The sequence below is a fragment of the Podarcis tiliguerta genome, assembly GCF_965153285.1.
Source record: "Podarcis tiliguerta genome assembly, chromosome: 6".
Taxonomy (NCBI): domain Eukaryota; kingdom Metazoa; phylum Chordata; class Lepidosauria; order Squamata; family Lacertidae; genus Podarcis; species Podarcis tiliguerta.
Window position 1 is genome coordinate 6,491,667 of NC_139539.1, and position 12,559 is coordinate 6,504,225.

The window sequence follows — 12,559 nt, forward strand, 5'->3', positions numbered from 1 at the left end:
CAGGCAATCTCTTACCCATGCCATAAGAGTGGTGGAGCAGGCTCTGGTTTTGCTTGTGCTTCCTCCTGTGTTTTCGTTTTCTAGTGCAAATTCCCCTGCAGGCCTTGGCTCTGGTTAAGTATCGTGTCAGCACCAGGGTTACTCACAGTAACTCCAACCAGGGTTTGAAGCTGCTTAGCAAGCATTGGTTATGGCAGCGGAATGTAGCAAAACACCAAATTAGTTACGTTCTGGTAGTTGAGTGTTTGATGGGTTTTTATATTTCTCTTCCTATCCTTGAGATGTTATGTGAGATTTTGCTGGAGATAGACTAGTTAGCTGGGGTGTGAATAATTTTTGGACTTTTTCTTGCTGTTTTTATAAATTCCATTTTTTATTTCACTTTTGGCTATTCTTGTAATCCTTTTTTTTTTAAAAAAAGGGGGGGAGAGAAAGAACAGACATTGGAGAATCAACTGCTATTAAATCTGCACGGTGATAAGTTCTGTTGCCTTAATGACAACCCTTTTTGCCCTTGCAATACAGCTGTGGCTTGCCCTAGCGAGGCTGGAAACGTACGAGAACGCCCGCAAAGTCTTGAACAAGGCCCGTGAGAACATTCCGACAGACAGGCACATCTGGATCACAGCTGCCAAACTTGAGGAGGCCAACGGGAACACTCAGATGGTGGAGAAGATCATTGACCGAGCCATCACCTCCTTAAGGGCCAACGGGGTGGAAATAAACCGGGAGCAATGGATTCAGGTACTGCTTTGGATTGTCTGTTTGGAAACCCTATTTAAGAATGACCTCGTTTTTCACCGTAACATGTGCTCAAGGTGGATGCTGTGGGTATAGCTCGAGAGGCATTCAGTAGATCTCACCATAGGTCTGAGTGTCTCCCATTTTGTCTACGAAAGCTCAGACAGGAATAAATGTATCGGACCTTAAGGTATTCCAGACTGGCATCTGCCAAAGATGGATAGAGTGGGAAAAGGCAGGAGAAATCCCAAATGCTTTCCAGGAGTAACTGTGGTGAGATACAGCGAGTGCTGTGGAAGAGGAGAGGTAGATTTTGTTTTAGTTTTAAAAAAGAGGCTATAATCCTATCTACACTTACCTGGGAGGAAGCTCCACCGAATACAGCAGGACTTTTTTTTTTTTTTAATTTATTCAAATTTTTCAACATAAAGGTAAAGGACCCCTGACAGTTAAGTCCAGTCGCAAATGACTCTGGGGTTGCGGCGCTCATCTCGCTTTACTGGCCGAGGGAGCCGATGTTTGTCTGCAGACAGTTTTCCAGGTCATGTGGCCAGCATGACTAAGCTGCTTCTGGCGAAACCAGAGCAGCGCACAGAAACGCCGTTTAGCACATCAAAGTGCAAGTAGATAAATAGGTACCACTATGGCGGAAAAGTAAACTTTTCAACATAATACTATAAAAACTGGCTGTTGCTTCACTGTCGAGTCCCAAATTTCCCGTGCCCGGCATGAATTGTAGTGATGTTGCTTCTAGGATGCAGAGGAGTGTGATAAAGCTGGGAGTGTGGCGACATGCCAGGCAATCATGAGAGCCGTGATTGGGATCGGGATTGAGGAAGAGGACCGGAAGCACACCTGGATGGAAGATGCCGACAGTGTAAGTTCAGATCCCAAGTGCAAAAGTTTGCTAACCCTGGATCAGCTGCCTAGTGTGTGGTACTGATGGGTCAGAATAGTGAATCTAGAGAGGTGAGTGGTGTGGGCTTTCTAGGATTGGTGGCTGGTGGTAACTTTATTTCTCCACGTTGTGCTGGCCTGCATCTGAGCCTCCCTGAAGGCCATGGTGCTAGCTAATAAAAACTGACTCCATTGGTATTCTGATGTGTGCAAAAGCTCTGGTCCACAGCTGTATTTTGTGGAACTTGACTGCGTAACCTGGTGCAAATATGTTTAAGAAGCGTTTCTCATTTCTTAACCTAGAGGGCTCTTTTGTTATGCATACTCTCTCACACATAGACCTATTTTGAGCACAGCATCAACTGCCTCATCGCAACCAATTCCAAGTGTCTGGATTCCAAAAAAGCAACTTGAGATGTGACTACATGCCCTTCCGTGAAGTCCTTGTAAAGAGGAGATTTGCTACATTCTCACTCCTTTCTCGTGGGTTTTGCATTGCGGCTATTGCATCCAATTTTAGGGCAAATCGCAAGGCGATACTGCTTCTTAGTCTGGGGCAGTTATCCTGGACAGTTATCCTGATCAGCATGATGAGAGTGATCCATGATCACTCTGAATTATTAAACTGGACTGGAATCCACACACATGCATACAAGGTGGGGGAAATCAACCCTCTTTACCACTCTAGAATCATCTGGTTGACAGAGAAACTAATACACAGAAATCCCTTTTGTTGAGTATGTACACACAAAAGTCATGAAAAGACAGATACATAAACGTTGACCAACTTTGCTCTTTGTCGCAGAAGCCCCAATAGTTTTGTGTTCTCGTGTTCCCACAGTGCGTCGCTCACAATGCACTTGAGTGCGCCCGGGCAATCTATGCCTACGCCTTACAAGTCTTCCCCAGCAAGAAAAGTGTGTGGTTGCGAGCAGCCTATTTCGAAAAGAATCATGGAACCAGGTACGTCACATTCGTGGTCCTGCTTGATCCCAGTTCATCATCATGGTTACTTTTGCAGGGTGTGTGTTTGCTTTCACCTGTTGCATCTTGGGAGGGGAAACCCCTTTTATAGATAGGCCTACCCCATTTAAGGAAGAAGATCTCTGAAATGTCCTTCCATGATCCTTCTCGTAGGATTTGTCAGGGAACTGCCATCAGAACTCGGGGGGGGGGGGGGAGAGGGACAGTTGTGTTACAGGGAGCCTCCGAAAATCTTGTGAAGCAGTTCCTCTTCCGGTGATGAGGAAAACCCCACCTCCAGTGGGGAAGAGGTGAAAGGACCAGAGGGTGCTGGTGGGAGCCTCAGCACCACTTCTGGCAAAGCCAGCCAGGAGGGAAGCACGCCCCCTCCGTCGCCCACCCTGTGCAGAAGTCTAAAGCGCAAAGAGGGAAGGAAAAGGCTGGGCGTAACAAGGCTTTTATGCTGGAGGAGGTCCAGGAAACAGGCACTCCCAGATTCTGCTAGCAATTGAGGCAGGCATGAACTTTCGGGTTCTGCACTGTAAATAGTTTGCACCTAAATAAAACCGGTAAAAGACAGGTCGGAGTCCTGCCTGGTTACTCGTGAGCAGCCACCCTTGCCATCTGACAGATTCATTTTTTAAAGACGTATTGGGTACTGTGATCCGTAATATGTTAAGTAGATGGCTTGAAAGATGCTTATCGGCAGTGTCTTCTGGAAAATGCGAGCTATCCTTGCTCTGCTTCTTATTACTCCCCTTTTCCAATGAACCACATTGGAGAGTGTTTTCCAGAAGCTGATTTTGTAGTTTTAAGTGGGCAGCGGTTTGTGTCGTGGTACAGCATTTCCTGAAACCTCCTTGATGAAATAAGTGAGGAAAGGTTATGGCTCTGGGCTCTGGTGACGGTAGCAATGGCTAATACTGGCTGACAATACGCGGAGCTCAGCGTTCTGGGTCACTGGTGCTCTCGTTCGTCCCTGCAGGGAATCCTTGGAGGCTCTTCTGCAGAGGGCCGTGGCTCACTGCCCCAAAGCCGAAGTCCTCTGGCTCATGGGAGCCAAATCGAAATGGCTTGCTGGAGACGTCCCTGCCGCCAGGAGCATCCTGGCTTTGGCTTTCCAGGTGAGTGTGCATCTCTTTGCTCAGCCTTCGCTGTGTCCATTATCATGGGGACAAGACGTGATGCTACAAGCAAGAAGTGTTCTCTGCGTTGAGGGATTGTATTTTGTCCCATGACAACGAAATGCAGCGGGATCCTATAGCTGAAATTTCTTAATCACCAGAATCCAGATAATCCACTGTGTGCCCTTCATATTTGAATAAAATGTTGGCTGTAATACCCTGACTTTTCTTTACCCAATATTTTGGTCTTTTCATTAAGTCTCTTGGAAACTTGGATGAAAGATTAAGCATATTGCTTAATCTTTATCGCAAGTGCTTCAGCCCTGAGCAGCCTTTCTCAGTGACTGCTTTTTGCAAGAAACAGTTGAATTTTAAAGATTTATATATCACCCTTCAGTGGAGCATGCAGAGTGGTTTAGAAAAACGAGATAAAGATACAAAAAATAAAAAATGCATTAAAAGCTCTGGGGGAATGAAAAATGCTTGAGAACTAACAGATTATCGTGTTGGCAGCAGGTGGGCCTCTGGGCAGTCAGTGTCGCATGCAGAGTGCCACCATGTTTTTAGCATTTCCTGCAACATTACAGGGATGAAGGTAGCCTTGCCAAAAGGTCAACACCATTTTTTGAGGGTTGGGCCTGTCACGCAGGACATGGGAGAACTTTAATTTCTTCTCCGTTTTACACAAGCATCTGTGCTTGATCACTTTGAGGAGATTCTTGCTCACCCCAAGCAAGTGGCTGTTTTCAGGTCTGCACCAGTGCTGCCTGTACATCTCGATGAACTTGTTTGCGCTATTAGAAATTGCACCTGCCCACTTCTAGTGTGACAAAGGCCACGGCATCAGGGGACTGAGCCTGGATTTTATGTGGTTTTCTGTGCCAGAACTGGTGATCAGAAGCCAGTAGTGAACATATTTCATACTCTGCTGCTCATAGGCAAACTGCCAGCCGGATTGTTTTATTTGAAGAGCCCTGTTTTGAGTGTGCTAATGAATTCTCAGGATTGACAGACAAATATTTCTGAGTAGTCATTTGCTTGTTTAAATGCCTTTGTTTAAAAGCACTTTGCCTGGAGGGAAAGGGCCTGAGCCAGCAGCAGCTCGCTTTGAGGTTCCCAAGGAAAGAACCCGAAGGAAGTGTGAAAAAGAAAGAGGGTTTGCTTTGTTGCTGGCCTGGTCAGACAAGGAAAGTCCACAGTGCTGCCTCCGCTGCTCCCATTGGAAAGAGGAGGTTGGCATCGCTGTCTTGTCCCATTTGAAGCAAAAGTGATGTAAGTTGAGTGGGGCCATAAAACAGAGAGCCATGCGTCTATGACTTTGTGTGTCTCCTTGATGAGGCCTGTCATGTTTTGCAAATCATTACAGTGGACGCTCGGGTTGCGAACATGATCCGTGCGGGAGGCACGTTCACAACCTGCAGCGTTTGCAACCTGCAGCACCATGTCTGCGCACGCTCGGGTCGCGATTTGGCGCTTCTGCACATGCGCAAAGTGCAATGTAGTGCTTCTGCGCATGCTCGATCGCCGAAACCCAGAAGTAACCCATTCCGGTACTTCTGGGTTCAGCGCAGTGCGCAACCCGAAAGCACGCAACCTGAAGCGTCTGTAACCCGAGATATGACTGTATTTGGAAAATTACATGTTTCTTAATTTTTGTATAATTGTTTGTGTGTTTGTAGTGGCCCCACATTTCTCTCTCTCTCTCTCTCTCTCTCTCTCTCTCTCTCTCTCTCACACACACACACACACACACACACACACACATACTGGGAGGAGTGGTGGGATATTGGCATGAGAAATAAATAAATAAACCCCATGTTTGGCTGTAGCTGATCCATCAGAGATCCATTGGCATCTTCCACTGAGCAAATCAGAAGGTGGTATCTGATTCCTGAACTGCCAACAGGACTGTGTAGTGTCTGGCTTTCATGCACCACACTCTGTGAAGAACACACAGTGCTACCTCTAATGGAATAGAGCAAGAACAGGGCTGGTGGATCTCGAAGAAGCAACATCCTTTTAACGCCCACCACTGCTTTCCTTTACGTATATTTGTCTGCCCTTCTGTTATTATTCAGGCCAACCCGAACAGCGAGGAGATTTGGCTGGCTGCTGTGAAGTTGGAATCTGAAAATAACGAATACGAAAGAGCAAGGAGGTTGTTGGCCAAGGCTCGTAGCAGCGCCCCAACAGCCAGGGTAAGCCATGTGTAGCTCTGAGGGTATTTCAGCATTGAAACCACCACCACTCAGGTCCCAGTGAATGTATGAAACCACCTTTACAGAACTTGACACATTTCTCTGTCTAGTCTAATGGTGATGGTTTGAGCAAAGGGTCTTTTTCCAATCCTTCATCATTAAAGTCCTTCAACTGGAGGTGCTGGGGATTGAGCCTGTGACCTATTACAAGGGGAAGCATCCGCTCTGGGACCAGTTACAGTCTGGGTCTTTTCAATAGTTTTGCTTGAGTTGCTTTTTAATATTTTAAACATCTTGCTTCCCAAGTGTTCATTGTCCAGTAGAAACTCGATTGAATTGGTTGAAATGAGCAACCAAACAGTACAAAAACTTACCGTATTTTTCGATCTATAAGATGCACCAGACACACCTAGTTTTTGGAGGAGGAAAACCAAGAAAAAAAATATATTCTGAATCTCAGAAGCCAGAACAGCAAGAGGGATCGCTGCGCAGTGAAAGCAGCAATCCCTCTTGCTGTTCTGACTTCTGGGATAGCTGCGCAGCCTGCATTCGCTCCATAAGACGCACACATACATTTCCCCTTACTTTTTAGGAGGGAAAAAGTGAGTCTTATATAGAGCGAAAAATACGGTATTTATGGGGCATGATAGCTCTCGCAAGCTGTGGGTGTGTTTGGACTGGAATATGTGTGGTCTGGCAGTGACAGTCTTTGAGATGATCTCTCTCTCTTCCCCTCGCCTTCATCCTCTTAGGTCTTCATGAAGTCTGTCAAACTCGAGTGGGTTCTTGGGAACATTGCTGCAGCTCAGGAGCTCTGCGAGGAAGCGCTGAAGCACTACGAAGACTTCCCTAAGCTGTGGATGATGAAGGGGCAAATAGAGGAGCAGGAGGAACTGATAGAAAAAGCCCGAGATGCCTATAACCAAGGGGTAAGGGCACAACCTGCTTCCTTTACCTCTTCCTCATTCCTTGGGGAGAAGATGGAAAGCTCCAACAGTAGCCTCTGCAGTTGAGCATCCCTGTGGAAAGCCAAACAGGAGCACCAGAGGTCAGGCTCCTGGCTCAGACCATTGCAGCCACTGCATCAACCTTGCAGTCGGTGTCAACGTTTTATCAGGCATGCCAGCAGTTCTTCTCTCACTCCCACCCCAGTATTCTTGCTTCCCTTTGCGTTACTGTTTGGCTCAGACAGATGTTGTCCGTGAGGATTAATGAGATGTTCCGGGAAGATGACTGACTAGCAAGGCTGCTCTTAAGTATCTGATCGATAAACCAGGCTCCCTATAGACGTGCCCAGCTTGGACTTGTTAACGGGAACAGTTGTCTAGGGACAAATAAAGTCTTGTTTTCCCCACCCCCATTCCATGATGGTGCAGAGATACAGTGGTGCCCCGCAAGACGAATGCCTTGCAAGACGGAAAACCCGCAAGACGAAAGGGTTTTCCGTTTGCAGAGGCGCTTCGCAAGACGAATTTCCCTATGGGCTTGCTTTGCAAGACGAAAATTGACGAAAATTTTCGGGGGGGGGGGGTTTCCGCTCCAAAACCCCTTTTTCTGAAGCGCTAAGCTGCTATAAGCATTTTAGCAGCAAAACCGCTAATCCCCCAAGCCTTAAAAAGCCGTTTTTAGCCCTTAAATTGCCAATAGCGCTAATAGCGCTAATCCGTCAATGGGCTTGCTTCGCAAGATGAAAAAACCGCAAGACGAAAAGACTCGCGGAACGGATTCTTTTCGTCTTGCGAGGCACCACTGTAATTCCTCCTGCAATGAAAAGAGTCCAATCCAATAAATACAGTTTGTAGCCACAGGTCTTTTCAGCAACCGAAGTGTCTGTGACTGCAGTTGTGTGCGCAGTTGTGGCTCCTTGAGTAAGGCTTTATTCCCTTCCAAACAGCTGAAGAAATGCCCCGGTTCCATACCCCTTTGGCTGCTGTTGTCCAGGCTGGAGGAGAAGGTCGGCCAGCTCACCCGAGCCAGAGCCATCTTGGAGAAGTCTCGCTTAAAGAATCCAAAGAACCAAGACCTGTGGTGAGCCTATGGAGATTCCGTGTCTTTCATTTCTTAGAAATCTCCTGCAGCTTTGCTAACCTTGAAACGTCGTGCTCTTCCCTCCCGCAGGTTGGAATCCGTGCGATTAGAATACAGAGCTGGACTGAAGAACATCGCCAATACGCTGATGGCCAAGGCTCTGCAAGAGTGTCCCAACTCGGGTGACAGAGGGGTCATTTCTCTTTCGCATGTTGGCCTTTGCTTAACCTTTGAGTTGACTTCTTTTAAAAACACAACCCTCTCAATTAGCACCACACCTTTAGGCTAGCTGGCACTAAAGCAAGCTCGATGTGCCTGCCCTTCACACTGTGTGAAGCCCCCCTCATAATATGCCTGTCTGCAGTTTGTACTTCCATAGCATCCTTTCCCCGGTCCTGGCCATTAGGACAACCATACGGTGTGAGCAGGATCTGTGGTTATTCCCTCAATGCAAATAGATATTGGGCAATCCATGGGTTTGAACTTTGACATTGCCATGCCTCTTTCTAGTCCACTAAGCCCCAGTCTATGCAGGCCTCATTCTCCTTCGAAACTCATCAGACGCCTACCAGATGGTGCATGTTTCAGTTTCCTGACACGTCTCCCTCTGGAGGCTTGTACTCAGTCTTGTTTGCTTATCTCTGAAGAGATGAGAGCTGATGCTTGAGAGAGGCTCTGTGTGGGTCTATCTGTGGCAGTTAAAATTCTCTATGGGTGGTCTTAATGAGTGGCTGGCTTGCCCACACCAAAAGTGCCCAGAGCAACCTTAACGCTTATCTTCCATGCCAAGCCGCCTCCTATGGAGAAAAAGCCCTCCTTTGATACTAAGCAAATAAAGAGATTGAAAACGGTCGGTTCAGCCCACCGGGGCTTATTTCTTAGTCCTTGAATGTTGAGAAATGAATGCAGTGACTGAAAAAATGTTCTTTTGTAGTAATCACCGGGATGTTAAAAAAAAAAATCTTTTTTATCTACGTAGTAATTAAATGAAGGAAGGGGCTGATTTGGGGAGGGTGGGTTGGTTGCAGATGTAGGATATAAAGCGCTTTAAAACAGGCAAACTCTGTGCTCCAGATATTTTGGGACTACAATTCACATCATCCCTAGCTAACAGGACCAGTGGTCAGGGATGATGGGAATTGTAGTCTGGAGGGCAGCTTTGCCTATGCCTGCTTTAAAACAAAGAGTCGTGAAAGCACATCTGTGTAGTTCTGCTTTGCAAGATTCAGGTGTGCTGCTTGAGCTCATCCTGGCTATCCAGATGGGGTGGTGGCCGCAACACAAACCAAGCCCCTCCCAGCCCACATGGGATCTTTCCCCCTCAGCCCAAGCCCAAATGGGCAGCTTGCCTGTGTTGCTTCCTTCCACAAAACAGGGTGTCATGCTCCGAGTTGCTGGATGTCACGATCTGCTATTTGGATTCCCCCTCGCCCTTTATGTGTTGATTTTTTACTTCCCTTGAGTCAGACCTCTGGTCCACCTAGCTCAGTATTGTCTACAGTGCTTGGCAGAAGCTCTCCAGGGTTTCGGTCAGGGAATCTCCCAGCCCTACCTGAAGATGGCAAGTGTTGAACCTCTGACCTTCTACATGCAAAGCAAATTCTCTGCCACTTAATTACAGCCCTTCCCCCAAGTTTATTTCTTTTCATCTTTCTCTCTCCCCCTCCCTCCTTGAACACAACACCATAGATTAAAACTTGCCTATGATAACATATATATTTTTTTTAAAAAGTCAAGTATGGAAAAACAGCGATAAAACTCAAAACTCAAGCTTGTTAGAAAGCACAGGAAAAAAGAGTCAAAACAAAATTCAGGCCAATTCTTACAACTGCAGAAGTTTAATCAAGAGGGCTGCTAGAGAGACCTCTTGGTGCAAGGAGTTTTGCTCCACAGTTGCAAAAATGGCTCACCAATTGGTGCAGAGCTGCTATGCTAGCTTCCTGGCAGGTACAAAGGGTCACTGTTGCTTTCCTCGGGGAATGACCCGGTGGGGACGTCAGCGCAGTGCTTGAGTGTTGCATTGGCTGTTCCAGTGTGGTTGCATCACACCAACCTCCCCATCACCATCCCAACCTCCCCTCCCCAGTAAGCAACAGCGGTTCAAATAATAATAATAATAATAATAATAATAATAATAATAATTTTTATTTATACCCCAGCCAAGACCGGGCTCAGGGCGGCTAACACCCGATATAAAAGCAAATTGATTGAAATATAACTTAAAAACAACATTAAAATATTAAAATACAGCCTCATTTCAATGGAAACTCAAATCAAAAACTATTTTCGGGATGAAAACGTCAAGTCTTCACCAAGGCTAACTTTCCAGACTGGTCCTACATGGGCCAGAAAAAAGCCAGGGAAGTCCCCAAATAGGAGTTCCATCACAGGAGGGGAAAGGAAAAAAGAAGAGGGGGAGGGAATCAAATTGATTCCAAGCCAAAGGCCAGGCGGAACAACTCTGTCTTACAGGCCCTGCGGAAAGAAATCAGATCCTGCAGGGCCCTGGTCTCATGAGGCAGAGCGTTCCACCAGGCCGGAGCCAGTGTTGAAAAGGCCCTGGCTCTGGTTGAGGCTAATCTAACTTCCTTAGGGCCCGGGACCTCTAGGGTGTTGCTATTTATGGACCTTAAGGTCCTCTGTGGGGCATACCAGGAGAGGCGGTCCCATAGGTACGAGGGTCTTAGGCCGTGAAGGGCCTACTGGTAAGCTCATGTTCCAGTCCACTCCACCTGGCAAGGTTGCTTCTGAGCAGGGACATGCAAAAAGGGGCAGGTGAGAAGCATCATTCAGAAGCACACTGTTCAGTTTGGGGATCTCAGCAATCTAATCCCTTCTGTTTGTGTTGCCAGTATTAGCACCTGCAGAGGTTTTAGTCTTAAGAGAGATACAGACGTCTGCTGGCAGCAAATGTGTGCAAAACTACCTAAATTAAAATGCTGGAGTCTTTTTTTGTGTGTGGGAGCCTCCTGGCTAGAAGGTTATAATACCTGCTGTGAGTAAGCAATAGCAGCTTGTCATTGTCTGTTACCTGGTGCGATTTCAACCTTCTTTGACTTTTAGGAATCCTGTGGTCGGAAGCAATCTTCCTAGAGGCAAGACCCCAGAGGAAGACCAAGAGTGTGGACGCTTTGAAGAAATGTGAGCACGACCCCCACGTCCTCCTGGCTGTGGCCAAGTGAGTAACGGCGTCTGCTTTGCAATCTGACTTGCAGGGTTTGTAAAGACTTCTTTGGATAAGAAAAGTCTGGAATCCTAAGTAGTTCAGAAAGATCAGGTCCCCCTTGGTGGACTTTGCTTAAAGGCTGAGCAATCAAGAAGTTGCATGAATTTAGGAGCGGTCAGCACATGCTCTGCCCAGCTCTTCTTCCCCTTTTCCTTTCATACTCCCCATTTCTGGAGAAAACATTTCCCATTTTTAAAGACTTGTGGTAAATCACAAAAATTATGTGTTGTGTTAAAAACAGTCAGTAAGCATTGTACAAATCTTGGATCTCCAGCTTGAGCAGCTTTTAATAAGTTGAAGCAAACTGCATATGATTTGATTTTGGTGCATATGTTGGAATGGCTGATGTTGGATTATTTATTATTTATTGACTTACTTATTTAATTCCATAAAATTTACACAATGCTTGATTGTAAAAAAACAAACACACAATTGAAATGACTTACAAAGAGATAAAACAGTAAATTCACAACCCTTCTTGAAAATGTTTAAATATGAAAACAGGTTAAAATTCCCTCAGCTGCCTAAGCAACTTGATATTCCTGTCTACACAGGAATGCTTTTAGCACATTTGTCAGCCATTATCAAGTACTGCAGTGGCTTTGAAACTGTGTTCTGAGAATATCGGAGTTTTCCTTGAATGGAAAATGAGTAGAGGTGGACACAGTCTTCTCACAAAGGCAGCTTGCCCTCCTGTTATTCCCCTGTTAACGCACTAGGGAGCATTGGCTGTGCTCTAGCATGCTCTCCCTATACAGACCCAACAGGCCTGGCCAGCATTGCCCCGTGGGGCTGGAGCATTTGCCCCTCGGAACCGCCTGCAGTTTGCTCGAGTTCTGCTACAGGGACTCAGGAGTGGGGTTGTTTAGTACATGACCCGATCAGCACTACTAATTTGTTATGATAAGTTAAATTTGCTCAAGGTTTACTTGGCTGTACATGTATCTTTGAAATGATTCCACCCCCACCCCCAACTTTGTTAACTTAAAAAATCCCAGGGCAGATGGATTAAAGATAGCAAAAGGGTTAGAAAATTGCACGAATGGAGATAGAAATTTTCAAAACCACTGGAATGCTTGGCTTGGAGAGTCTAAACTCCAAGACAAATGGGTAGGTTCCTGAGAGATTTCAGGATAAATGAGGAGTTACTGTAGTTCTCTACAAAAACCGCTTAGCTTTTGCTGGTCATTTAAGCAACATTTCATTGCCCTAGTGACCTGTGTCCCTGCCCTGTGATATGATGCAACCCATAATAATCAATGGGCTTTCAAATGACTTCTAAGAGCATCAGGTGTGAATCTTACAGGTAGTGTTTCTTTCCTCTATCAGCCACAAGCCAAAGACGCAATCATGCAGCTCAGACTTGCAGGCAACCTTTCTAT

General features: G+C 46.2%; 1 protein-coding gene across 1 annotated transcript in view; it reads left to right on the forward strand.

The window, feature by feature from the left end:
• PRPF6 (pre-mRNA processing factor 6) overlaps positions 1 to 12,559 on the forward strand; it is a 34,120-nt gene that overhangs the window by 18,136 nt on the left and 3,425 nt on the right. Inside the window, exons 11-19 of the mRNA XM_083447285.1 lie at positions 526 to 744; positions 1,496 to 1,618; positions 2,480 to 2,601; positions 3,587 to 3,725; positions 5,804 to 5,923; positions 6,676 to 6,852; positions 7,818 to 7,951; positions 8,042 to 8,133; positions 11,015 to 11,129. Of these exons, the coding sequence (XP_083303411.1) occupies positions 526 to 744; positions 1,496 to 1,618; positions 2,480 to 2,601; positions 3,587 to 3,725; positions 5,804 to 5,923; positions 6,676 to 6,852; positions 7,818 to 7,951; positions 8,042 to 8,133; positions 11,015 to 11,129 (1,241 nt within the window). The remainder of the gene's footprint in view (positions 1 to 525; positions 745 to 1,495; positions 1,619 to 2,479; positions 2,602 to 3,586; positions 3,726 to 5,803; positions 5,924 to 6,675; positions 6,853 to 7,817; positions 7,952 to 8,041; positions 8,134 to 11,014; positions 11,130 to 12,559) is intronic.